Source organism: Nyctereutes procyonoides, unplaced genomic scaffold, assembly GCF_905146905.1.
Source record: "Nyctereutes procyonoides isolate TBG_1078 unplaced genomic scaffold, NYPRO_anot_genome, whole genome shotgun sequence".
Taxonomy (NCBI): Eukaryota; Metazoa; Chordata; class Mammalia; order Carnivora; family Canidae; genus Nyctereutes; species Nyctereutes procyonoides.
The window spans coordinates 17169805-17197474 of NW_026575135.1; the positions used below are offsets into that span (position 1 = coordinate 17169805).

Consider the following 27670-nt stretch of genomic DNA (forward strand, 5'->3'; position numbering starts at 1 on the left):
GGAAGAATGGAAGGCTATGCTACACTGGAAGGAGCCAACTACATCTGTTCAGAGCCTGCTACATATCAGGCATTTTCCTTATAATTAAGCCAAAAATAAATCCATGAGGCATGAGGCAGACATAATAAGTCTGATAGATGCACAGTAGGTGCGATGTTACTAAGATGGCAACATAGTTACTTTCTTTAAGGGGAAACAAAGTCAGGAACAACCTAACAACTATTTACGGATAATCGCTAAGAAAGTCCTAGAACCTGAGAGTGAGGCTGCAGCCTCTTGCATCACAGAAACTGCATTCCAAGAATATGAGGGATGGCTATATGCTGACTGCACTACCCCCTCCACCAAGCTGGTGTTGCACCCCACCAAAATGTCTGCCCTGAGCCTATGCATGGATCCTCAGATGGAAAATGAGAACCCTGAGTGGAATCCAGCTCCCCCAGCATTGTGGGTCACATCTTGGGAGTCCCCATCCTGGTCTCACCCCATGGGGATTGTCAGCTAATCTGTAGGGCTTGACCACTGGGAATCCAACTGCTGGAGAAGGGAAGAGCTTAAAATAGCCAGCACATGGATCTTGGCAGACCAAGTTCCTACCTGTGGTACCCAAATGGTAATCCCAATGTTTAATTTTGCTTATCTGCAGAGCCAAAACAAGTGCAGTCTGACCAGGGAACTCAGGAGGGTGCCTGATTGGAGTCCTCAAAGAGCCTTGTCAGCCTTGCAGTCTGGTTTGCTTCAGCTCAGGTGGGGGAGCATAGCCTGGCCCACACATGTAAGTGTAGCTCCTGGCCTGCTCAAAGCCTGACCAGAACACCTAGAAAGCTTCATAGCCCTGCAACACTCAAGTAGGGAGGTGCAGCAGGCAGAACTGATTATCTGCAGAGCAAAGATAGTGGCCCGGCTGTATAGCCAGGGAACTTGGAATACAGGTCAACTTGAGTCAACCACAGAGAACTTTTTAGGCCTTTGAACCAGTTCTCCAGCTCTGCATGGGCAAGGAATGTAATTCTTAGCCCTAGCCATTGCTGAATACAACCTTCAGTCCATCTGACCAGGAAACCTAGCCAGAGCACACAGAAACCCATGGACTCTAAATTAAACCCGAACAGTATTATACTGAGACACAGTATATTGTCAAAAGTCAAGTTTTGAAATAAGAGAAAAGAAGTTAAATATATAAGAACCCCCATAAAACTATAAATGCATTTCTCAACAAAACTTTGTAGGCCAGGAGAGAATATGATGACAAATTCAAAGTATCAAAGGAAAAAACTCAAGAATTCTATAGCTGGTAAAGTCCTTCAGAAATGAAGGAGAGATAAAGAACAAACTAAAACTGAAGGAATCCATAATCACTAGACCTTCCTAATAAATGCTAGATGGAATTCTTTGAGTAGCAGCAAAAGGATGCTAGTTAGCATCAGAAATACCTAAGTAGCATAAAACTCACTGGTCATGGTAAACATATACTCAAAATTAGAATCTGTATTCTAATGGTTGTGCATCCTGTACTTCAACTTTAGTTTAAAAACAGGGGTGGGCAGCCCCGGTGGCTCAGCAGTTTGGCGCTGTCTTCAGCCTAGGGCGTGATCCTGGAGACCCAGGATCGAGTCCCGCATCGGGCTTCCTGCATGGAGCCTGCTTCTCCTTCTGCCTGTGTCTCTGCCTCTCTGTGTCTCTCTCATGAATAAATAAAATCTTTAAAAAAAATAAAAATAAAATAAAAACAGGGGTACCTGGGTGGTGTCCAACTCTTGTTTTTGACTCCGGTCATAATCTCAGGGTCATGAGATCAAGTCCTGTTTTGGGTTACTTGCTCAGTGTGGAGTCTGTTTAAGACTCTTCCTCCCTCTCCCTCTGCTGCCCATCTCCCCACCCTCCTGCCACCACATTCTCTGAAAAGTAAACTCTTAAAAAAAGTTTAAAAACTTAACCATAATTCTAGTAGTCTGTTATTGGATACTGGGTACAATATAAAAATATATATAAACTTCAAAATCAGTAAGCAAATGTGTATGAGTGGAAAAGTAAAGAGTGCTATTGAAGTTATCAGTTTAGAGTGTTATAACTAGAAGGTATTTTGTAATCACAAGCTGAAAACCTGTACTAATTACACAAAAGAACATGATAAGTCAAATATAGGTACCAAAAGACATTGGAACACACAAAAAGACAGTAGGATAAGAAACAAGGAAAAACAGTTCTACAAAATAGCCAGAAAACAACAAAATTGCAATAGTAAGTCCTTACTTATCAATAATTACTTTAAATGTAAAGGAATTAGGGCAGCCCGGGTGGCTCAGCAGTTTAGCGCCGCCTTCAGACCAGGGCCTGATCCTGGAGACCCGGGATTGAGTCCCTGCATGGAGCCTGCTTCTCCCTCTCCCTGTGTCTCTGCCTCTCTCTGTGTGTGTCTCTCATGAATAAATAAAATTTTTAAAGAAAATGTAAAGGAATTAAATTCTCCAAAAGACAGAATGGCTGAATAGAGTGGAGAAAAAAAAAAATCCAATGATATGCTGCCTACAGGATACCCAGTTTAGTCCTAAAGGCATGCACAGACAGAGCAAAGGGATGAAAAAAGATATTTCAAGCAAATGGTAACAAAAAAGCGTAGCTATATCAGAACAGGCTTTAAAAATAGTAAAAAGTCAAAAAAGGCCAATATAATAAGGTCAATCCATCAATAAGATATGTTTGTAAATATTTATGTGTCCAACATCGAGGCACCTAAATATATAAGAGCAAAAACTGGCAGAGCTAACAGAAGTAAACAGCAATACAGTAAGAGCTGAGAACTTTAATGCCCCACACTCAACAATGGACAGATTATCCAGATAGAGCATCAATAAAGAAAAAGGATTTGAATAACACTATAGATCAATTGGACCTGACAGACATATACAGAACATACATCCAACAACAGCAGAATACATTCTTAAGCACACATGGGGCATTTCCTAGGAGATACCATATGTTAGGTCTCAAAAGTCTTGGCAAATTCAAGACTTGGAACCAAACCAAGTAACTTCTTTGACTACAGTGGTATGAAACTAGAACTCAATAATTGGAGGAAAACTGGAAAACTCACAAGTACACGGAAATTAACATTTTCCCGAGCAACCAATGGACTAACGGAGAAATCAAAGGGAAAAAAGCATCTTGAGGCAAACAAAAAAATGGAAATACACACCAAAACTTACGGAATGCAGCAACAGTTTTAAGAGAGGAGTTCATAGCAATAAATGCCTACATTAAGAAGATAGATCTCAATAAGTAACCTACTCCTACACTTTTAAGTAGGAAAAGCAAAACTAAAGCCTAAAGTTCTGAAGATTAGAGAAGAAATAAATGAAACAGCAGAAAAACAGAATATCGAGTTCTTTGAAAAAAAATGACATTTAGCTAGACTAAGCAAGGAAAATGATGTAAATCAACAAAATTATGATGAAAAAGACATTACAACAGATATAGAAAGGCAATGGACCATAAGACTACTATGAACAACTGTACAACAAACTGGACAACCTAGAAGAAATGGAAGTTACTAGAAACATACAACCTATCAACACTGGATCAAGAAAAAATAGAAAATGTAAATAGATGAATTACTAGTAAGGAGATTGAATCAATAATCAAAAAGCTCCTAATTGGGCAGCCTGGGTGGCTCAGCAGTTTAGCACAGCCTTTGGCCCAGGATGTGATCCTGGAGACCCAGGATCGAGTCCCACATCAGGCTCCCTGCATGGAGCCTGCTTCTCCCTCTGCCTCTCTCTCTCTCTCTCTCATGAATAAATAAAATCTTAAAAAATTAAAAAAAAAAAGCTCCTAATGAAGAAAAGCTCAGGACCAGATGGCTGATAAATCTCATCAAACATTTAAAGAAGGATTAATGCCAGAGCACCTGTTGGCCTAGTCAGTAGATTATGTGGCTCTTGATCTATGGGTTGTAGGCTCAAACAAACCCTATGTTGGGTGTTGAAATTGCTTAAAAATAAAATCTTAAAAAAAAAAAAAAAAAGAATGCCAATCCTCCTAAAACCCTTCCCAAAGAAAAATCAGAACAAAGAACACTCCCAAACTCATTTTATGAGGCCAGCATTACCCTGATACCGAAGACAGAAAAGGATACTACAAGTCAGTACTCTTGATGAATATAGATGCAAAAATTCTCAATAAAATAGTAGGAACTGGATTCACCAGCACATTAAAAGGATTATTAATGGTGATCAAGTGGGATTTACTCCTGAAATGATAGTTCAACATACATAAAAATCAAAGTGCTACTTCACATTAATAGAATGAAAGAAAAACATGATTATTTCAATAGAAGCAGAAAGAGAATTTTATAAAATTCAACATTTCTTCATGATAAAACTTAAGAGATTAGGTATGGAAGGAATGTAGCTCAACATAATAAAGGTCACATATGACAAGTCCACAGTTAATATAAAACTCAGTGGTGAAAAGCTGGAAACTTTTCCAGAGATTAGGAACAAGACAGGGGTGCCCACTCAGCTCCTATTTAGCATAGTACTGAAAGTCCTATCTAGAGCAATCAGGCAAGAAAAAGAAATAAAAGAGATATATAAGGAAAGGAAGTTTATCTGTATTTACAGATAATTTTATTTATAGAAAAACTTAAGGACTCTACCAGAAACTGTTATATCAACAAATTCAATGAAGTAGGATAAAAATTAACATACGAAAATAAATCACATTTCTATACACTAATAACAGATTATCTGAAAAAGTAATAAAATGATCCCATTTATATAGCAAAAACAAATAGGAATAAATTCAACTAAAGAAAAATCTCTACACTGAAAACTGCAAAACACTGACAAAATGAATTGAAGACACAAATAAATGGAAAGATACTGCGTGTTCTTGGATTGGAAGAATATTATTAAAGCATCCATAGCACCCAAAGCCATCTATAAGGTTCAGTGCAATCCCTATCAAGATTCTAATGGCATTTTTTACAGAAGTAGAAAAAAAAATTCTAAAATTTATATGGAACTATAAAAGACTGCAAGTAGCCGAAGCAATATTGAGAACAAAGGAAGAAGCATTATACTTCCTGATTTCAAACTATATTGTAAAGTTACAGTAATCAAAACACTATGGTATCCACATAAAAACAGATGCCTGGACCAGTGGAAGAGAATTAAGAGCCCAGATATAAACCCATGCTTATCCAGTCAACTATACTTGACAAGGGAGCCAAGCATACTCAATGAAGAAAAGATAATTTGTTTAGTAGATGGTTCTGGAAAAACTAGATATTCACATGTAAAAGAATGAAACTAGTCTCTTATCTTACACCACTCACAAAAACTAACTAGAAATGCATTAAAAAGACTTAAATGAAAAAAAAAAAAAGACAAATGTAAGACCAGAAATTCCTAAGAGAAAACCCAGGAAAAAAGCTCCCTGACAGAGGTCTTGCTAATGATTTTTTGGATGGGACGTTAAAAGCAAAAACAACAAAATAAGCAAGCAGAACTATGAAGTAAAAATTTTAAACATAGTGAAATTAATGATTAACAAAATGAAAATACAACCGGTGGAATGGAAAAAAAACTTACAAATCATATCTGGTAAGAGATTATTACCTAAAATATATAAAGAACTCCTACAACTGGGACGCCTGGGTGGCTCAGCGGTTGAGTGCCTGCCTTCAGCCCAGGGCGTGATCCTGGAGTCCCGGGATCGAGTCCCACATCAGGCTCCCTGCATGCCTGTGTCTCTGCCTGCCCCCGCTCCTCTCTGTGTGTGCGCACACGCCCCTCTCATGAATAAAATCTTTACAAAAAAAAAAAAAAAAAGGAATCCTTTAAAAAAAAACTCAACTAAATAGCAAAAAATCCTAAATCTTGAAAAAAATGGGCAAAGGACCTGAATAGACATTTTTTCCAAAGAAAATCCATGAATGGCTAACAGGTGCAAGAGAGGGTGCTCAACATCATTAGTCCTAGGGGAAATTCCAATCAAACCCACAGTGAGAGATCACATCATGCCTGTTAACGCGTCTACTTTCCAAAGACAAGAGATAACAAATGTTGGCAAGATGTGCAAAAAATGGAACCCTTGTGTTCTGTTGGTGGAATAGTAAATTGGTTTGGCCACTACAGAAAACAGATGGATTTTTCTCAATAAATTAAAAATAGAACTGCATATGATCCATCAATTCCACTCCTGGGGATATATATATAGAAGGAAATGAATCTGTGTTGAGATATCTGCATCCTCATGTTCACTTTACCACTATTTACAGTAGCCAAGACACGGAAACATCCTAAGTGCCCACCCACGGATGAATGGATAAAGAAATCATGGTATATATACAACAGCTATAAAGAAGGAAATCCTGCCATTTGTGACAACATGGATGGACCCTGAGGGTATTATGCTAAGTGAAATAAGTCAGAGAAAGAAATACTGTATGATTTCACTTATATGTGGTATATAATAAAAAAGAAAAAAAAAAGATCAGATTTGTGGTTACCAGAGGCAGGAGGTGAGGGGAGGAGGAATTGAGGGAAGGTGATCAAAAGATACAAACTTCCAGTTATGAGATAAATAAGTACTGGGATATAATGTACAACATAATGACTATAGTGAACCTTGCTTTATGGTATATATGAAAGTTGAGAGAATCCTAAGAATTCTCACCGCAAGGAAAAAATCCAATTTTTCCCGTTTCTTTTTAATATCCACATGAGATGATGAAGTTTAGATAACTAAACCTATTGTGGTAATCATTGCATATAAATCATATATGCAAATTAAGTCATTATGCTGTACATCTTAAACTTCTACAAGGCTGTATGTCAATTAAATCTCAAATCAGTGGGGGAAAAGCTCAGTCGCTTGTAGAAGGTCTCACAGCTAGAGCCAGGAGAGACCAACATTCAAACTCAGAGCTGTCTGACCCAACAGCCAAATCCTGCTAAGGACTTTGATCTGTACTTGGTGGGGATCTGCAGAGGTTTTTAAGAAGGGTGGCAAAAGTGGGGCACCTGGGTGACTAAGTTGGTTAAGTGTCCAGCTCTTGATTTTGGCTTAAGTCATGATCTCAGGGTTGTGAGACTGAGCCCCACGTCAGACTGTGTGCTCCGTGTGGAGTCTGCTTAGGACTCTTTCCCCTTTGCCCCTTTCCCCCGTGCACAAGCTCCCTCTCTAAAATAAATAAATCTCAAAAAAAAAATAAAAAAGGTGAAGTTAGAGCTGTATTTTACTAAGTTCATTCTATTGGAGGGTGGGGCCTAGAATGGGAGAGAGGCGAGGGGATCATGGCGATCTTTACACCTAGCGTTTATTTGATGGTATGTATCCCACATGCACTTCCAAACTTATTGTTGAACACAACTGTTTGAGCCTCTCAAGGAAAGCTGCAGTGTTTGTTAGCTTATTGGTAGCTCATTAATTAATTACTGGTGAGCCTAAAGGTGCTGCAGAGACAGGCCCTGTGCCTAATTTTACAGTACACCAAATTAGAGGGAGGTCTTCCTTCCTCAAGTCTGCTAAAAAAATCTCCTTGTGATGTTAGGTGCCCTCATGGCTGATTTCACTCAGACTTCACGAGTCTTCTTTTTCCTGGAGCATGCCAACCATGGCATCTCTCTACTAGAATACTGATCACATTTCCGAAAAGCCAACTATGGAGAAAAGCTGGAGATTTGAACACTGCTCCATAGTTCAGCTTCTTTGGGTTTGTGATGTCAAGCATCTTCCACATCCTCTTCTCTGCAGGCAGAAAACTCGCTGGGAAGCCCGGGTGTTGGCTTTCAGCGGGTGTAACTTCCACCTGGTCATCTATGGTATGCAGACTTCTTAGTCTGTGTCCAGATGACGGGATGGTCCCGGGGGTCAGGTAATGGCCTCTGTTCTGCTATCCTGAGGGAAAACAGCACTCCTGGTTTGTTGGGAGCCCTAAGGTGCCCAGTCGCCCTGTTCAGCTCTTAGGGTCCAGCCCAGCCTTGCTTATTCACGTAAAAAGGAAGTGTTTAGTATGACTGCTCTTAGCCACAGCAACTTTCCAGCCTCGCTTAGATCATCCAGCATCTGCTTTCAATCTTGAAAATAAAGTCTTGGGCAGCCTGGGGGGCTCAGCAGTTTAGCACCGCTTTCAGCCCAGGGCCTGATCCTGGAGACCCGGGATCGAGTCCCACGTCGGGCTCCTTGCATGGAGCCTGCTTCTCCCTCTGCCTGTGTCTCTGCCTCTGTGTGTCTCTCATGAATAAATAGAATCGAATCTTAAAGAAAAAAAGAAAAGTCTTGACTGATAAGAAGGCTCACACTTTAAAGTCAGCTCCGCTCACTGTCTCTGGGCCCACGGTTCCCTCTGCTCACCCTATCCCTGTGCATTTCCAGCCGCCTTGTCTCTGGTCTGTGTCCTCACCATGTCTCCTGTAAGGACAGTTGCCTCTGTGGACCCATTATGTGCCAAGCCCTGTTCTCTACCTCACCCCTCACTGCTCCTTAAGTTTGGTGTCAGACACCACACACTGTCCCAGGACACCACTTTGGGCTCCTGTACTTAAAACTGAAAATGCATAAGGCTGTATAACAGAATCAATAGGAATGTTTTTACTGTCACCAGACACGCGACTTCCCACAGTCCCTTTGGGAGTCAGTGTCCCAGGGCTCAGACTTGCACAACAGAGCAGCCAGAGGGCTGTGTAATTGCCTCCCCAGATGAGCACACAGACTATGAGCCCAGTGTTCTTGGGGGGCGGGGGGGAGATGACTGAAGGCTCATTTGCTGCTATGGACACTTACGGACAGGACCTGTCAGCTTCTGACTCTTCAAAGGAGTCAAAGAGTAGTTTGACGGGAAGGCATTTCGGCTGGGGAGCAGCTGTGGGGCCTGATGCGGTAAACCTTACTGGCTTGTTTAGATCCCAGGTTTCAGCTGAAATACTTAAAAAGTTCCTCTGGGATGGCAGCCAGTGCACGTCTAGCAGAAGTCCCCGGGGAGGGGGAGCAAGGACCATTCCCATTTGTGGCTTCAGAGGCAGACTCCCTGCTCCAAGCCAGCACAGGCACTTCTTAGCTCTGTAACCTTGGCAGGTTTATTAACCTCTCTGTGCCTCAGTGTCCTCATCTGTGAGATGGGCACAAGAACAGTACCTGCCTCGTAGGGTTACTGGGAGGATTAAATCAGTTAATACGCATAAAACTACTTAGAACAGCATCTGGCCCCAGCACCTAACCAATGCCAAGTGCTGGCATCTGCCCCAGTAATGCCAGCAACCCCTGTAACAACAGTACCTTGACCAGGGTGGGCACCACCCATGCAGCCCTTCTGCTCCAGCCTGTTCTGAGGTGAAGAGCACGAGCTCTGCCTCCACCGCCGTCACCCTGAGCACAGCAAACACCTTTACCGAGAACGTATGGCAAAGGCCCTCGAGTCAAAGCTTCCAGTGCCTGACCTCTACCACTAGGACAAATCATTTCTCCTGGGACAATCTGCTTGCCGAAAAATGGGGACACTGATGCGCCTGGGGACAGCTTCCTGGGGTAGCTGGGAGAGCAAGGGGACCAGACAGGAGATGACTTCACAAGGCCAACAGCCTGAACAGACAGGATGCCCCGCAGCATGGCCGTGCCAGCCTGGAGCAGGTCACCCGGCTGCCTGCCTGCCTGCCTGCCAGCCAGCCAGCCAGCCAGCCCCCAGCGCCAGTCGCCAGCACCAGTCGCCAAGGCCTCCCCGGATCTCACGAGAACCTCTCCTACTCTCCCCTCTCTCTGCCAACGTGGGGGTCTCTCCGGCCCTTTTATCTCCTGACAGCAGCGTTGACATGTGGCACACCTGTGCTCATAGTGATTTGCTTGCTTTGTTCCCCCATCAACCTTCCTCTCTCTGGAGATGGAGGCCACCTGAGCCCCACCTGTGGGCAAGGGCTCCAACCCTCCCCCAGACACTGGTCATGTCTAAGGCCTAATCTAGATTTAGGCCCTAGCGGGGCCTGCCGATGAAGGAGGTTATGAAATACGTGAAAAACTTGCAGCAAAGGACTCCTCCAGTCCCCCCGTAGTTAGTCCCTGGAGGAGTCTGTCTCCGTATGCCGGGGCGCCCCTACCGCTACCCCTCGCACCTACCCCACATTCCCAGCGTGGCAGGTGCTTTCACAGGGTTTTGTAATCTATTTCAGCCACTTAATCCATGATGACCAGGCCCTGGTTTAGCTATTTGGGCCATGCCTAACGCCTGGGTAGTAAAGACATAACAAGAAAAACTAAAATATTTCACATGTGTAGTGCTTTAGAATTTACAAAGTGCACATGATCTCATTCTAGCAACCTGCCCTATAAACAGGACAGGTGCAGCAATTACTAAATCCTATTTTACAGATGAGAAAACTGAAGGTCAGGGAGACCGTGTGATTTGCAAAGGTCAGATAACTTGTCAGGCACCTGAAACTCGGGCTTGCTGGTTACAAACCGAGGCTCTTTTCCTTTGCACCAGGCTATCTTGGGCTTCCTATATTTCTTGGCAAAAACATCTTCCAAATAGCTTATCCGGGCAGCCCGGGGGGCTCAGCGGTTTGGCACCGCCTTCAGCCCAGGGCGCGACCCTGGAGACCTGGGATCGAGTCCCACGTCGGGCTCCTGGTGCATGAAGCCTGCTCTTTCCTCTGCCTGTGTCTCTGTCTCTCTCTCTCTCTCTCCTTCTCTGTGTCTCTCATGAATAAATAAATAAAATATTAAAAAAAACCAAATAGCTTATCCAATGTAACTTAGTAGGACCTACACATGAGTGAATTTTATGGGTATGCTCAGTAGAAACTGGCCTTGTCATGCCAGCATGTGGAATCCACTGGAGGACGCTGGAGAGCACAGGGCGTGTCACGTTAGGAGTATCAGAGCAACCACAGATCCAGAGGTGCCGCGGCACCCTCCACCCCCTACCTTCTCCAGGCCCGCTGGATAACAGCTGCCGCCTTGTTCTTTTTGCGAAACAGCTCTTTTCTGCTTCTTTCTTTCTGGATTATCTGCAGACGCAGCTCTACGGGGAGAAGGTCAATATTCACACTCTGCCCAGAGAGGGGACCAGGTGCTGGATCCGTCTCCTTGGATACCTGAGCATCCTCAGACAGGGTGGATGTCCCCGACTTCCTGACTCCTGACCTCAACACTTCTGTGTTCTGTGGCAAGTCTGAGTAGATCCCTCCTGCGAGCTTGTCCTGCGTCGTTTTGATTCTTGGTGTCCGGTGGTGGAGAGCATTCGGCCCAGCATGGACCACCTCCCCCTTGGCGCTGCCAGGCCGGCTAGAACCAGCGGGGGAGTGCCTTCCTCCTCGGAGCTCTTGAACGCGTCTTTTCTGGGAGGCGCACTTGGCCTTGGATGCTGTGTCCTGCCGCCTGCTGGGTTTCCGGTGGCCGTCCTGCTGTGGAAGGCTTGCAGCTGCCCAACCGGGGTCCTCTCCTTCGTCACCAGGCCCAGCCACCCTGATACAGGAAGGCTGCTTCAAGAAGCCTTTCCCCTTGTCACAGCGTTGCTCACCACCTGTCTCACTTCTGGACTTCTCAACAGAGGAGACTCCAGGATGTCTCTTTCCATCACTGCCTTCACTGGGGCTAAAGTGGACACAGGCAGACCGGCCTTTACACTGTTCTCTGGGTGATTCTTGGGGGAAGATAAGGAAAAAGGGAAAGAATATTTATTATCCCAAACTTGTGTAGTAGGGAAGTTCTTGCTCATTTGTTCGCATAAAATACACTTGTCCTATAACATCACCATAATAGTGGTTCTAATTAGAAAAAAAACTATTTAGCTTCCATGTCTAGCAATGGAATGTTAGGCAACCTGAAAGCCTTCTCATCACAAGAACCTAGAAATGCTGACTAAAATATAAAAAAAGAATGTTCTTTTATGAGTACCAAAGTGCCTTCAACAAAATAAAGGAAATCCTTGGAGGCCAAAAACAAAGAGAAAACTGAAAATCAGGGTGTTAAGTTAGTTGAGCAGATTCAGCAATCATCTGGGCAGGTAGTAGTGGTACAGTGGGCAACAGTTGGTTTTATTAAATATCTGGCTGTGTTTTAATATCCAGATAAGGACAGAAAATAAGGCTTTACAGGCAGAAAGTTTCGCTAGAACCAAGACCCTGCGTGAAGCCAGGACTCTTAAGGGAGTATATCCTTTGGAAAATGATAATCCAGATAAAAAAAATCTAATTTCCAGCACTAAGACAAACTTGCTTGTCTTAGCCTGGGTTGTGGGTGGGGGAAGGGATCTCCCTTGAGAATTTGAAACCCAAGTCCTGTGCCTCACATGGTCTCATGTTCATTTATTCTCAACCGATTGGAAAAATTAATATAAAAACCAGTCTCAGGATGGTGGTACAGGATGCTTCATTGAAGCAAACACACTATTACTTTGACATGGCATTCCCTCAACTCAGGCCACACAGAGGGGGCCTTCTGAAAATGACTTCACAATCCAAAATGATAAAATGCATGATAACCAATCTTCCATGAATGAGTTAACAGACATAACAGAAATATTAGATAAAAAAAAGATAAAAAAAGAAATATTAGATCATCAGGAACTTAGCTAATAAAATAGTGTACACATGCACACAGACACACACACAAACTGATTAAACACAAAATTATTTACTTATTTATTTTAAAATCGATTTTATTTATTCATGAGACAGAGAGAGAGAGAGAAACAGAGACATAGAGGGAGAAGTCTCCATCCAGGAAGCCCAATGTGGGACTCGATCTCGGGACTCTGGGATCACACCCTGAGCTAAAGGCAGACACTCAACCGCTGAGCCACCCAGGCATCCCTAACACAAGATAATTTAAAATTATGGGAAAAGAACAGACAGATTTGAAAAAGAACTAAATGCAACCTCTAAAACTAAACATTTTAGACTCAATGTTAGAAGCAATGAAAGAACTTCTGTAATGGCAGAATTGAGGCACACTCGCCACTATGGACAAAAGAAAAGTCAAACAAAATATTATAAACCATCTGTCTGAAGGCATCAAAGGGCTAACAGGACAGAAAAATACGGGGCCAACATGCAGGAGAATCAGGTAACCAACAGAGATGCACAAGGCGTTTGGGGTCATAGATTCCTAGAGGAATCAAATCATCCCCTCAAGGCTTGAAGGACCAAATCTGGAGTCTAGAACCCACCATGATGCATTCTTTTGGACTGGAGCTATATCTTAGGAGTGAACTCGTAGTAAATTGACCCTTGGAGGGATTGAGTGCAGCTGTGCATCATCTCAGTGCTGGAAACTGATGGATTAAGGTATGGATTGCTCAAACTTGGATTGCTCCTGCTCCTAAATGCCTGCCAGAAGCCAATGTAAATCCTCTCTAGAGACATTAATATCATTTTAAGTCTCAAGTTATTTCTATAATGTTTCATATTAAATGTCTGCGACTCAATCAAAAATATGCAGTCAGATAAGGATATAAGACAATGTTCGAGGAGGGGCAGGAGACAATAACACAGATGCATGGGTTATCCAGATAATGTGTTTTCAGAAACAGATTTTAAAACAATCATTTTACAGTGCAAAAAAGTATCTAAACTATGCTACTCTTCATGTAAGACAAAAGGGGAAATAAAATATACTTGTATCTGCTCAATTGTATAAAAGAAATATAGAAAGCATAAACCAGAAACTAAAGAAATTGCGTACCTACTGCGATGGGGCAGGAAAGGGAGAGAAAGAAGGGGGAAATGGGAACTGGATAGGAGGGTGAGGGAGAGCAATACTTCTCTGTGTATATCTTTTTGTATAGCTCTGACTTTTAGAACCATTATAATGTTTCACATACACCAAAAAATCTACAATTAACTAAACAACAGGACACCATTACACACATATCAGAATGATGAAAACCCCAAAACACTGACAACACCAAAGGCTGATGAGGATGTGGAGCAACAGGCCCTCTCATACACTGCTGAATACAAAATAGTACACTTTGGAAGATACTGTAGCAGTTCCTTACAAAACTATTCTTACCATAGGATCCAGCAATTGTGCTCTTTGTTATTTACCCAAATGAATTTAAAATTTATGTCCACCCAAAACCCTGCATATGGATTTTGAGTAGCTTTATTCATAATTTCCAAAACTTGTAAGCAACCAAGATGTCCTTCAGTAGCTGAATAGAGGACTAACCTGTGGTCCATCCAGACAATGGAATATTATTCAGCACTAAAAAGAAATGAGCTGAAAGGAAATGAACTAAACATGGAATGAGTGCTAAACAGAAATGAGTTATCGGACTATGGAGCATATTCCTAAGTGAAATATTACTTCTCTTGCATGAATATTGCTAGCATATTAGTAAGTGAAAGAAGCCAATTTGAAAAGGCAACCTATTGTATGACTCCAACCGTACGACATTGTGTAAATGGGCAAAACTATGGTGATAGTAAATGGATCAGTGGTTGCTAAGGGTTCAAGGGAGGGAAGGATACACAGGCAGAGCACAGGGGATTCTTAGAGTAATGTGATGGCTAATTTTATGTGTCAACTGACAGGGATAAGGGATGCCCAGATAGCTGGTAAAATATTATTTCTGCACGTCTGTGAGGATGTCTTGGAAAGAAATTAGCACTTGAATTGGTAGACTGAGTAAAGAAGACTGCCCTCAGCAATGCAGGTGGGCAACATCTAGTCTTTTTGGTGGAGGAAGGGCAAATTTGCTCTTTGCTTGATCTGGAACATCTTTGCCTGCCCTCAGGCACAGGTACGGCTGGTTTTAGGCTCTCAGACTTGGAGCAGAACTTACACCATCAGCTCCCTTATTCCTCTGATTTTTCAGGCCTTTGGACTCGGACTTACACCATCTGCTCCTCTGGTTCTCAAGCCTTCAGATTCACTGAATCATACCACCAGCTTTCCTGGTTCTCCAGCTTGCAGGCAGCAGATCGTGGGACTTCTCAACCTCCATAATCAAGCGAGCCAATTTCTGTAACAAATCTCCTCTTTTATATATATCCTATTAGTTCTGGTTTTTTGGAGAACCCTGACTAATACAGGCAACAAAACTATTCTGTATGATACCATAATGGTGGATATGAGTCATTATACATTTGTCAAAAACTATAGAATGTGCAACACCAGTCATGAAGTCTGATGGCAACTATGGACTTTGTGTGATAAGGATGTATCAGTGCAGTTCATCAATTTTAGCAAATGTACCACTCTGTTATAGGATGTTGATGGTGGGGGAGTATGTGTGTGTTGGGGGCCAGGTGTGTATGGGAACTCTGTACTTTCTGTTCAACTTTGCTGTAAACATAAAATGGCTCTAAAAAGTAAATCGTACTAAAAGGAAAAAAATTGGGACACTTGGGTGGCTCAGTGGTTGAGCGTCTGCCTTTGGCTCAGGGCATGATCCCAGGGTCCTGGGATTGAGTCCCACATCAGGCTTCCCTCAGGGAGCCTGCTTCTCTCTCTGCCTATGTCTCTACCCCTGTCTCTGTGTCTCTCATGAATAAATAAGTAAAATCTTAAAAAAAAAATTAAGAGGTATAAACTTCCAGTTCTAAAATAAGTCAGAAGGATGAAAAGTACAGCATAGGGAATATAGTCAATAATATAATAGTGTTGTATGGTAACAGATGGTAGCTACACTATGGTGAGCATTGCATAATGTATAGGACTGTCCAATCACTATGTTGTAAACCTGAAACCATGTAACATAGTATGTCAACCATACTTCAATTAAAAAAAGGAAAAAAAGAAAAATAATGAAGGGACTGCTAGATGACATTTAGATACTATTAACTAGTAATGATAAAAATAATGTGACTTGGGTATTAATATAGATAGATCACTAAGAAAGAATACAAAGCTAAAAATACACCCATGTATAAAAATATATAACAAACATAGAATTTTTAATTTGTGGTGAGGAGCTGGGCTGCTTGGAGCCCCTGAGTGTGAACCCAGAGAGGGATGCTGTACCTCTCCTGAAGCCATTACTCACAAAGCCTGCTGCCAGTGTTGCAGCTCCAAGTGTATGGCTCATTTCCACGTATAGTATATTATTGTATATTCCATGCAGATTATTCCATGTATATGGCTGGAACAACTGCCTGTTCTCTAAAAGGAAGCCATTAGATTCTGGTACCACTATATAAAAAATTTAAATTTGCGATAATAAAAATTAGAAAATATGTCTCCTCATCAGATCTTGAAGTGGGAAAACCCTTTTCTTAGGTAAAACTATAAGAATAAAAATCTCAAAAAACCTTAAACAATTAAAAGGTAAACTTAAAAAAGACATGCATTATATATGATAGACAAAGGTTGCTCTTCTTATATGTGATGAGCTTTTAGAAATATTAAGAAAATGAAAACCAATATAAAACTGACAGAGGACATCAGTGAACAATCCAGAAAATAAATACACAAAGCAAATAAAAATATGAAAAAATTACATCCTACTCAGATTCAATAAAATCACTATTTGCCTAAATGTTTAGAGAAGTTTTGTATTTTTTTGTTTTGAAAGGGCAAAACAGTTTTCTGCAACCTTCGTGGAATGAACTTTGGCAGGATGTTTAAAGAGACATAAAAATTAGGGATGTATACAAAAATTTCTACAAAAGGTTAGTTAGCTTATATATCTTACAACACAGACATGATTAAACAAATCATGCTGTATTCAGTATTCTGATATAGTACTAAGCAGCTACTAATCTTTGTTGAAAACAGGGGAATAATGTAAGAGGATCTCAAAATAGGATGCTCACACGTTTCTGCATTTAAAAAAAGGGAAAGTTTTAGTAGATGGATTTGTACCAAAGTGATGAGAATTGTTTATCTTAAGATTAAGAATAATTTTTTTCTTTGTTCTTTTCTGTTTTAAAATTATTTTGTAATGTACATTAACTGATTTTGTAATTAGAAAAAAAGTCACTTTCTGTTTAAATAAAACGTACCCAGCTACAAAAAAAAAAAGCACACAACAATTAAAATCAGCTAGGATGTGGGAAAGAATTCAAAATGGAATAAAATAATAATAAAGAAATCTGGGATGCCTGGGTGGCTCAGGGGTTGAGCATCTGTCTTCGGCTCAGGGTGTGATCCCGGGGTCCTGGGTTTTAGTCCCACATCGGGCTCCCTGCATGGAGCCTGCTTCTCCCTCTGCCTATGTCTCTGCCTCTCTCTGTGTGTCTTTCACAAATAAATAAATAACATATTTAAAACAAACAAATCTAACTGTATTCCTTTTTTTTAAGTTAGTAAGTTTGTCTCTCACAGGGATATGGTTAGCAATTCTGAAACTGCTTTATGTGTATACTAGGACTGAACAAATAAGTATATATATCCTAGATGATGGGAGCCAGATCTTTCACTGTTGGAGGAAACACTTCAAATAAAGAGAAAAGATAGAATAAATGCTCTGGTGTTGAATGGGACTGGAGGTATCATGATATGAACTCATGGTGTGTGTGTGTGTGTGTGTGTGTGTGAGTGTGTGTGTGTGAGATATACACACAGATAGATGCAGAAATAGATGTAAATAATTTTTATCTCTGTCTGCTGAAAGGGCTTAGGAGCAATGGTACTCCAATAGTAATACGCCCACCCAGCACTCAGATTTTGTTTTCTAAAACCATTCTCCAACGAAGGGAACCAAGGTTCCTTGGAGAAATGGTTAATTCCAGGGCTCTGAGTGGGGGAGAGATATGATGAGGTTTCGTTTGGAAGAGACCAATCTGTTCACAGACAGGAAAATGGACTAGGGGAGTCAGAGCAGATAAGTAAGACCAGTTAGGAAGCTACTACAATAGTCCAGAGATGGAATTAAGAGGATGTGATCTAGAATATATGGTGGTGAAGGATGAAAGGGAGAAAATGGGTTTCTGTACAGTAAAGGAAAAGGAAATAATCATTACTCCTGTCCTAAATGTTCAAAAGGATGAGTATGTGATTAACCAATGTGCAGAGCAGGGTTACATAAAATCTCCATCAGTCCTGTCTCGGATAGGTTGAGTTTGAGATGCCTTTGGGACATCCAAGTGAGGGCATGAGTAAATAGTTAAATATATATAATTGGAACAAGGGAAGGAGGTCAGGGAGTCTTTGGCATATAGGTGGTAACTGAATTTTCTGCCTTAGCCATTGTACACGTACCAAATGTAAGGGCCCACTTACTCCCACCAGTCATACCCACTAGCTGTGGCAGCCCATATGGTGAGAAAGAAGATAACACCAGGGATGGCCCTTAAAACAGTGAGTCTCTCCTCCACTAGACTCTCCTGACTCAAAGACAACTTTATCTCACCACCTCCCACAAGCAATCTGCTAGCAAGTCCTCTTAATTCCACCTCTCTGGTCCATCCCTTACTCCTCACCCCACTGCTGTGTCTTAGTGTAGGCCCTTCAAGCCCATCCTCCACTCAGCCACAGTGATCTTTCTAAATATATTTTTTAAGATTTTATTTATTTATTCATGAGAGACACAGAGAGAGAGAGAGAGAGAGAGAGAGAGAGAGAGAGAGAGGCAGAGACACAGGCAGAGGGAGAAGCAGGCTCCCTGCAGGGGGCCTGATGTGGGACTGGATCCCCAGAACCCAGGATCACGCCCTGAGCCGAAGGCAGAAAATCAACCACTAAGCCACTCAGGCATTCCTGATCTTTCTAAATGTTATGTCTCCTTCCTTCTGTACCTTTTGAAATAATATTGAGATTAATTACAATAACAGCTCATATTGGGGCAGCCCTGGTGGCACAGCGGTTTGGCGCTGCCTGCAGCCCGGGGTGTGATCCTGGAGAACCGGGATCAAGTCCTGCATCGGGCTCCCTGCATGGAGCCTGCTTCTCCCTCTGCTTGTGTCTCTGCCTCTCTCTCTCTCTCTGTGTGTGTGTGTCTCTATGAATAAATAAATAAAATCTTTAAAAAAAAACAGCTCATATTTATAGAGTGTTTCTATAAATCTTTTTTAAGATTTAAATCTTTTTTATCTTTTCATGGGTTATCGCATTAATGTTCACAAATTTCTAAGAGGCATTATCTTTTTTTTAAAAAATAAAGAAATGGAGGCTTAGAAGAAGTTAAGTAACTTGATCAAGATTATATAGCTAGTAAGTGGTAGAGTCTAAATGTGAACCTAGTGTATTTGATTCTGAAGTTTGTGCACTCAGCCATTAGGCTCGACATTCATTGTAAACAAGAAGGGAAGAATTACTATGAGAGGGAAGAAAGAAATCTCTTATTTGTATTAAGAGATGTTGTTGGGCAAACCCCTCTTTCAGGGCCTCCATTTCCTGACTTGTTTTGAAAAGGCTGTACTGGATGCTTTCAAATAACCCTCAAGCTCTAACATTCTCTATTTCTAAGACGTAGGTTGAAGGAGAAAAAGAAGTGGCCCACATTTCCCATCTCTGGGTTCCTGCTGGATGCCCACCCCTCATTGTCTGCACTGCAAGAGCACTGATGGGTTGAGCAGCTATGACCCTTCTTTTGTGGTCAAATAGAAAGTGGCTCAGGGTGCCCTTTGCCCAGTTATGTTGGGGTTTCCCAGAAATACTATACTAGAGAAGCTCCAGTCCATGGATAGTATTGGTTTCTAGAAAATCTCCTTTTTCCTTTGTACTCCGGCTTCTGAGGTAGGTAAATGAGGGCAGAGGCTGCCCGTGAAAGTGGAGCTCCCTCTCTTTACATCTGAATCAGGCTCATTGGCATCCCTTCTAATTACTCTTCCCCAATGTTGGATGCTGGGCTTTTCTGAGACCCTATCTGTATATTTGAATCTAAAAATGAAACTGAAATTTCATGAGTATTTTTCAGGATGTAAGGTGACTGACTGTATCTCAATGTGACCAGGTCCACAGTAGATCTGATTGCTCTTGTAGCATAAATGTCTCAAGGTGTTTTGGGGCAACTGGATGGCTCAGTTAAACATCCAACTCCTGATTTCGGCACAGGTCATGATCTCAGGGTCTGTGAGGTGGAGCCCCATGTCGGGCTTCATGCTGAGTGTGAAGCCTGCTTACAATTTTCTCTTTCCCTCTCCCTCTGCCCCCATGACCTGCTTGCTCTCTTAAAAAAATAAAGTCTCAAGGTATTTTATAATAAAAGGAAGCACAATTACCCTCTGTACTTGTAAAAAGTCTGAAATAACCATGCTCTCCCTTCTCTCTGTTTTGTAGAGCACTGCATTAGGGGGAAAACACTTGTATATGCAAAATTGCAGGAATTAAGTATAACTCTTGTGGTATACAGTAAGCCCCAAATCCACCAAACTTTTAATGGGTGCTTTCTAAGGGGAGTCATGTCAAGAAATATCTATATAACCAATTTTCTGCTCACTGTTATAAGAAAGATGCTGATGGTATGGTCCTTAGCCCTAATTATAGTTAAGTATGGCTGGTACCTAGTGTGTGGGCTCAAAAACATACCTGTTGAAATGAATGCATGCATGAGAGATTTAGTGAACTGAGTAGAAGCAAAGTTTTGCAATAAAATGGAACTCTGTTACAGAAAACATAGTATACCTAATGAATACCTTCATGTCTTTTTTTTTTTAAGATTGATTTATTTATTTTAGAGATGTCTCTAGCCCCTTGAATTTGGACTGACCTTGTGAGTTGCTCTGATCAACAGAATGTGGTACAACTGATAAGAAAGTTTTGGAGCCGAGGCCTCAAGAGAGCTTGTGACTTCTGGCTTTCTTACTCTCAGAGCACTGTTCTGAGCACGCCATGCAAGGGAGATGGTCTAACCTCCTGGAGGACGCAAGGACATGTAGGAGAGATCTGAGGCACCTCAGCCCACAGGAGCACCAACAGCCACCCGGGGCAAGGAAGCCGTCTTGGTCTTTCTGACCGAGCCAACCTTCCACCAGCCACATAATGAAACCAAGTGATCTACCGGGGGGTGGGGGGTGGGGTGGAGGGGGTGCAGGGATGATTATGAGATATAATAAATGACTGTTGTTTTAAACCACTGAGTTTTATGGGTAGTTTGTTACGTCACTAGAGATCATCAACAAGAAACCAATAGCTAAAAAAAGAGGTGCTGGCCTAACAAGAAACCATAACATTGACTTAAGAGACTGGTTACTGGGTATAAGCTGGAAAGGCAACGAAGAGACAAAAACCAAAGGCTGAAAGAGCAGACAGGAAATTGCTAGTGGAGTTTGGAGGATGGTCAATTGTATTGTTCAGTGGCAGACTCATTGGCAAAACTGGCAAAAGTTACCTGCAGTAACTTAGAAAACATATCTAATGAATTTGTAAATATGGATTAGGAGAGTTCCAGGTACAATAACTAAAGAAGTCTCAACTGGCTTTTTTAGCTGCATGTGATAAGGTATGGGGAGAAAGAAAGAAAATTAGGAAAGAACTGGTCAGTTTGCAAGCAGGATCTATAGGAAATACAAAGAGCCAAAAATGTGCTGGGTTAGAAAAGAAAGCTGTGTTGCATATTCATTCTTTCCAACCAATAAAAGAGTCTCTTAATAAAATATGACTTAAGGATAAAGATCCAGTCAAGGGGCACCTGGGTGGCTCAGTGGTTGAGCATCTGCCTTTGGCTGAGGTTGTGATCCTGGGGTCCTGGGATCGAGTCTCACATTGGGCTCCCCACAGGGAGCCTGCATCTCCCTTTGCCTATGTCTCTGCTTCTCTCTCTGTGTCTCTCATGAATAAATAAATAAAATAAAATCTTTTTTTTAAAAAAAGATCAAGATTACTACTGTGCAACCCTTTATTAAGACCTCAAAAATATCTAAGATGGTACATTGGAGGCATGTAAGCTAAACAAAAGAACTTCTAAGAACTTGAAGCATTTTCCCACAGCAGCCTGAGCCACCCAAGTAGAGAGAGGCCTGTTTGAGAAATAATTTTGGATGTAGTTTTGGAGCATGGAGTGAACCCAATCAGATTCCTAGGGAACCCATGACATTTCTTTTTTAAAGATTTTATTTATTTGAGACCGAGAGCGCAAGCATGAGCAGGGAGAGAGGGGCAGAGGAAGAGGGAGACTCCCAAGGAGACACCTTGGATCATGACCTGAGCCAAAATCAAGTCAGATGCTTAATTGACTGAGCCACCCAGGTGTCTGTGGAAACCATGAAATTTCTGAGATAACTGCATCACAGAGTATTAGTAGCTTGAAACACTGAGGCAGTTCAAAACAACAGGAGCTTCTGGAACCTCAGCTTCCTATAAGGCAGGAAACAGGCTGTGAGAGCTATTTCACTGCAAACATGGGCTATGTCTTATGAAAAAGGAAGATGTCTCAGAGTAGAACCAAGAACCCAGGTGGCACAGCCAAGAGCCAAGGAGAAGAATGAAATAGGAAACCACACATAGGGGCAAAACCACAATCTAACCAAGGAACATTCCATATTCCAGAGTAGGAGCCCTGTTAACATGCAACCAGTTGGCTTTCAGAATTGTTATAGACTAGTAACTGGTATGTGCCTCTTATTTCTCCCTTTTTGGAACAAGGGCATCTATCGTAGTTACTCTGTCCCTGCCTCCCCACTGCTTCTTGGGTATATGTAGGGGGTTGATAATGTGTGTTTTGGGTTGACTAGTCCGTGAAATTGGAAAGATTCTCACCTGTGGAATCTTGACAACATCTGGACATGACGTGGGTCTCAAGATCCCAAACTTCAAGCTTGCTATGACAACTGAGATGACATTTGGGGTCCTGAGATAACAGTGAGAATATTGTGAATGTGGGAGGAATCTGAATAATCTGTAACCAAAAAGGAACTGTGATAGATTGTTTAATCGTCAAAAATTGCTCCCATCCTAGTATGTGCAAAAGTGGAGTATATTTTTCCATATCATTTAGTCTGGGCTGGTCGTATAACTTGCTTTGATGAATAGAAGGTAGCATGCAAATTCTGGAACCTATTCCTCAAGAGGTCCTGTAGCTTCTGCCTTTGCTTTCTTAGAATGATGCCCAGAGACCATGTGTAGGGAGGCCAGTCTAGCTAATAGAGGATGAAAGGACACATAAAGCAGAGGCAAGGAATCTCAGCTGATAGCCAGTGTCAACTGCCAAACATTCAAGTCAGTCTATCTCAGACCATCCAATTCAACTGACCCTCCACCTGAATGTAGCATATAAGTGAGACCAGGTGAAACTATAGGGGAACTGCCCAAATGGCCCACAGAATCATGAGAAATAATAAATTGTTGTTCTAGGCCACTTAGTTTTAGTGTTTTTTTTTTTTAACATAGCAGCAAATAATGGAAACAATCCTGATCTTACAGATCTTGCAATCTATTGGAAAAAAACAGACAAGCCAGTAACAATAATAAAAGGTGATGATCTTTCTAATATGGCACTACAGAAGACCTATGGGAGCACAAAGCAGGAAGACAAAGCCTTGTTTAGTGAGGAGGTATGGCTGTATAGAGGAAGGAACACTCATCCTGCGATCTGGAAAATAAGAGGCACTTTTTATCACTATGGATAGGGGGAATGTAAATACACAATGACCTGAGGCTAAGAAAGATTTTGAGGAAATTCAGCGTGGTTGTAACATGATAGGCATCTAGTTAACACTAGCTGAATGAATAAATGGATGAATATATAACAGAGCGTCAGACCTCCTTAAGGCATACATTGCTGATGCATTATCATTGTAAAATGGGTTATGGAATTATATTCTGGATATGTTTGTGGTCATTCATATGCATTTTTATGTTGTTTTGTTTTGGCTAGATCACTAGTGTGGGTTAATAACAGTAGTTACTGAAGACCTTTTACCTTTTCAGTAGTGACTGAAGACCTTTTACTGAAGTAGTTACTGAAGACCTTTACTGGGCTATAATAAATATTATTTGATTTATATTCATAACTGTCTTGCAGGATAGAGAATATGCCCTTTTTTTCTTTTTTAATAATTTTTTTTAAATTTTTTTTTTTATTTATTTATGACAGTCACAGAGAGAGAGAGAGAGGCAGAGACACAGGCAGAGGGAGAAGCAGGCTCCATGCACCGGGAGCCTGATGTGGGATTCGATCCCGGGTCTCCAGGATCGCGCCCTGGGCCAAAGACCGGCGCTAAACCACTGCGCCACCCAGGGATCCCCTTTTTTCTTTTTTAAAATTATAGTTGATATACAATGTTACATTAGTTTCAGGCATACAACATAGTAATTCCGTTATGCTATGTTCACCAATACACTTGTGGTGTCACCATATGGCACTATAACAATACCATTGACTGTATTTCCTATGCTATTCCCTATTCCTTTCTTCTCCATGACTTATTCATTCCATAATTGGAAGACTATACCTCCCTCTCCCCTTCACCCATTCTGCCCATTGTCCCAACTCCTGTCCTCGCTGGCAACCATGAGTTTGTTCTCTGTATTTGTCTATTTCTGCTTTTCCATTTGTTCTGTTTGTTTGTTTTTTTTTTTGTGTGTGTGTGTTTTTTGTATACCCAACCCCCCCACGACCCCTTATTTTATAGGTAAGGAAATAAGGCTCAGTGAATAGAATGAACTGTCCAAGCCCTGAATTGGATCACCATGAGTTTTCATAGACTCTTTCTGGCATCCACAAGATCAAAACTATTTTTATAATAATAAAGACATTATTTGCCTTTTTCACTATGTTGGCATTTGCACTTAGATTTCTGGAGGATTCTCGCTGTTCCCTAATTAAAAGAATGGCTCGATATGCTTAAATTGCTTTGGGTAAATAATATAATTTATGCAGAATACTTGTTTTCCTTCTGGGAGCCTGGAGTTGTAGTATATGCTAGGCAGAGGTACCTACGCAACTGACTCCAATAAAAATTCTGGAGTCCCAAGTTTAGGTATATTTTCCTGGTAGACAAAGGCTAATTGGTTGTTACAATTCATTGCTGGAAGAATTAATCATGTCTTGTGTGGTTCTACTGGGAGAAGACTCTTGGAAATTTACATGGAAAGTTTCTTCCAGATTTTGCTCCATGTGCCTTTTCACTTTGTTGATGTTGACTTGTATCTCTCTCTTTTTTTTTTTTTTATTTTATTTATTTACGATAGTCATACAGAGAGAGAGAGAGGCAGAGACACAGGCAGAGGGAGAAGCAGGCTCCATGCACCGGGAGCCCGATGTGGGATTCGATCCCGGGTCTCCAGGATCGCGCCCTGGGCCAAAGGCAGGCGCCAAACCGCTGCGCCACCCAGGGATCCCTTGTATCTCTTTTTTAATAAAAGATCCTAGCTGTGGGTGCAAATATATGCTGAGTCTTGAGTACTTTTAGCAAGTTACTAAAATTTGGGGGGATTCTTGGGGATCCCCAACATCCTAAGTGAAATCCAAACAGGAAAAACTCCAAGAATCCATACCAAGACACATCATATTAAACTACTGAAAACTAAGATAAAGATAAAGAAAAATCTTGTAAGCAGCCAGAGAGCAGTGACATAGTACTCAGAAATATTACCAAGGAACATCAGTTTGAAGGACAGTGGATTTCTCGTCTGAAACCAGGAAGCCAGGAGTGGCACAGCCTCTTTCAAGGATGAGAATGAAAGACCTGCCAACTGTGCATTCTGGATCTGGTTTATCAACTCTTCAGGAATGAAATCAAAACATTCTCAGACAAAGGAAAACTCGAATTCATTGCTAGTAGAGCTACCCTTAAATACTGGCCAATAAAGGTTCTTCCACAGAAAGGAAATGATAAAAGAAGGAATCTGGAGTACTGGGAAAGAAGACAAAACAACAGAAAAACAGAATTGTGGGTACATAAAAAGAGACTATCCTTTTCCTCATGTTTTTTTTAATAAATTATATTTGATTATTGAAACAAAAAATTATAATACCATCTGATACCCAATCAATGATATTTAAAAGTGGGGAAGGTCAAGATACCTAAAAGGAAATGAGGTTTCTACATTTCACTCAAAGCGGTAAAATGTTGATACTAGTTATAGGTTCCTTATAACTTATATATACATTATACATATACATATAAGTATATACATACATATATGTGTATAATACATATATTAGACATGTATGCATATATCTTATACATGCATGTATATGTAAGTATATAATACACACATATAGTAAGTATACACATAAGTATATATACTTAATATAAGTAAACATGTAAGTATATAATACATACATACACACATATATACATGCATATATACATATATACACATATATTATACATATTATATATATTATACATATAATACTCAGAACAACCACCACAAAGACCATAGAAAGAGATGCTCAAAACCACTATCAGCCAATCAAGATGGAATCCTAAAAGATGTTCAAGTACCCCAAAGGAAGGGGAAAAAAGAAAAAACAGGGATGAGAACCAGAGGAAATAAACAGAAAATAGATGATAAAATGGCAGTGTTAAGGGCTGACATAATTAACCTCAAATGCAAATGGACTAAATACACCAATCAAGAGAGCCCACAGTCCATGGGTTGGCATCAGATAACAAAGACAATACACCTACCGTTTGGCTTTCTGGGGACTGTTCCCTGCACATCTGGGGAAAGATGCTGCTCCTTCTGGGGAACTCTGCTTGGAGATACTCTGCCTGGACCTCCTCGACAGGCTCTCTTGTAAGGGTCCTGGGCTGCGTCGCTGGCGGGAGGCTGTTTGCTGGGGGCCCGGCTCTGCCTGTGGGAATCAGTCTGGGTGTTGGGCAGACAGGGAAGGGCTTGGGGTCTGCAGGAATCTGGACTCAGCCTTCCCTTCTGCTGTTCTGCTTCCCTTCGTTTGTTTTCTTCCTCTCGCTTCCTGGAAGCACAGCCAAGGAGGTAGAGGAAAAAGTTAAGAGTGTTACCCATTCAGATGTTCCTGAGTGAGATTTAAATTTTATGAGGAGCTACTACATCACAGGAGGGGTTTGGAAATTCACAGTTTCCATGATTTCACAATTCTTGGTCTTTTCTCCAGACCTCATAACTCAAAAGATGATGAAGCTGAAATGAAATCTTATAGATCAGGGCACACATGATGGAAAACTCTATGTTTGTGAGACACGACACAATCCTAAGGTGTGTGTGCCCAAGCTTGTGTGGGATTCCTGCAACTATCTGCTTTCTTCTCCTATTCCAGAAAGCAAATCAGAATGCAACTGAGCATGCCAGGTACAGGGATAACCTTTAAACTTCTCTATTTATTAAAAAAGACCATTGGCAAGCCTTATGATTATATGAAACAATTACTTACAAAGCACCTCACAACTGATTATAACACACCTATGTGTTGCAACCTGGCTATCGAGAGCTCTAGCTAATGAGACAAACCCACTCATTTTGCAAATGAGGTCCAGAAGGTAGGATGATTTTCAAAAAGTCCTGCAAAAGTTCTGGTGACTAGGCTGGCCTTGGTGGTTAGCAACCGAATAGAAGAGGGCTGGCCAGCAGAGGCCAGGGTGAGGAATGAGTGGCAGTGGGAGGAGGAGGAGGATGGGTCTGAGGCAGCGCAGGTCTAGAAAGGGGTAAGTTGCTTGAGGATGAAGGGGTTAAGTTCAGTACAAGATCTGTTTGACCAATAGCATTAATTGCTAAGGATTTCCAAAGGAAAGAAAGGGAGAAGAAAACTAACATTGAGCCTCTCCTGTGCTGGGCACCGTTGGCCACCGAGTACAAGCCTCCACAACAAGCGAAGGAAGCTTGATTTCAGAGGAGACAGCTAGGGAAAAAAGACCTA

At 41.5% G+C, this 27670-nt stretch overlaps 1 protein-coding gene across 4 annotated transcripts in view; it reads right to left on the bottom strand.

Annotated features, from left to right (window-relative positions):
• Nucleotides 1–27670, bottom strand: part of INVS (inversin) — a 155768-nt gene that overhangs the window by 6195 nt on the left and 121903 nt on the right. For all 4 annotated transcript variants that reach the window (XM_055301615.1, XM_055301614.1, XM_055301617.1 and 1 more), the window contains 2 exons: nucleotides 26466–26752; nucleotides 10924–11641 (listed from right to left, as the gene is read on the bottom strand). In XM_055301615.1, the coding sequence (XP_055157590.1) occupies nucleotides 10924–11641; nucleotides 26466–26752 (1005 nt within the window). The remainder of the gene's footprint in view (nucleotides 1–10923; nucleotides 11642–26465; nucleotides 26753–27670) is intronic.